Genomic DNA, 1,096 nt, shown 5'->3' on the forward strand with positions numbered 1-1,096 from the left:
CTCGTAACAGCCGCAGCACCAGTTTGCGTTGCAGCATCAGCAGCACAACTATTCCTCACCCCTTTGATGTTTCCGATGACGACATCGAAGATCGGGTTGACCATCACGGCTGCTGTAACTCGCCCTGTAAAGAACGGACTCTCTACGTGTATGGTTGCCTCTGGGACATTAACCAGAGATCCATCAATCATTTTAACATTAATTCTCCTCCCGGTATATTGTTGTGGTAGGACATGACTTTGTTTAATAACACACCCCGACGAACCGTTGTCTCGGAGAACACTTACCCGAACACCACCTACTGACCCTGACTGAACGAGGAGAGAGTTCTGCTTCGCATGATCTGTAGAGGTGGCAGATAGTCATATGTTGTGTACCCGGGAAATGTCTTTAACTTCTGACTTCTCGGGAAAATAGGGCGCTTCACCTTCCTCACTCATACGGGCGGCCGCACCTTTCTGTCGGTGACCTTGAGTTTCCTGATTCACCGCTCGCCACGCGTACTTGTGCCGTTGCTGGGGTGGTATATTCGGCTGTGCTTTCGTCTGCAAATACTGATTCTTGTGATTAAGGGTAGGTTGAAACTTCTGTTGCTGCTGCAAAGGTATTTCTTGCCTTTCTTTCTGTTGCTGGCCGATTGAAGAGGCCGGCTTTTTCCACTGCTTACGAGTGTGATACCCATATGCAGAAAAGTGGGCATCTGCCTTCTCAGCCATCTGCTCTGCTGTCTTGATCTGGTGAATCTTGAACTGTGCCACGAGGTCCTGAGGGCACGACTTTTCTAGCTGAGTACGTATCATCAAATCCTTTAGACCTTCCTTGGAGTTAGGCGTCCCATCCTTCTCCTGCCACTGATCAAGGTAGCTTGTCAAGCGAACCAGGAACTGAGCGGCAGTCTCCTTATCTTGCATCATCGCCCGGTTGAACTGAAGTTTCGCGTCGTCAACCGTCAACCCATACGCCCTCATCAACGCCGACTTCATTGACACGTACGTTTTGTCGCTCGCGTCGAGACGATGGAGGATTTCCAAAGGTTTCCCATCAAATAGACTCTGGAAGTGAAGCTTCTTCGCGGCTTCATCTAACTGATAGAGAT

General features: G+C 49.5%; 1 protein-coding gene across 1 annotated transcript in view; it reads right to left on the reverse strand.

Annotated features, from left to right (window-relative positions):
• Positions 1–350: 350 nt before the first annotated feature.
• Positions 351–1,096, reverse strand: part of LOC147470570 (uncharacterized) — a 1,274-nt gene continuing 528 nt past the window's right edge. Inside the window, exon 1 of the mRNA XM_086542980.1 lies at positions 351–1,096. This exon is cut by the window's right edge and continues 528 nt beyond it. Coding sequence (XP_086399106.1) covers positions 363–1,096 — 734 coding nt within the window. The 3' untranslated portion in view covers positions 351–362.

The sequence above is a fragment of the Penaeus japonicus genome, unplaced genomic scaffold (assembly GCF_977035675.1).
Source record: "Penaeus japonicus unplaced genomic scaffold, GWHDUDI00000001_assembly GWHDUDI00000013, whole genome shotgun sequence".
In the NCBI taxonomy this organism is placed as follows: domain Eukaryota; kingdom Metazoa; phylum Arthropoda; class Malacostraca; order Decapoda; family Penaeidae; genus Penaeus; species Penaeus japonicus.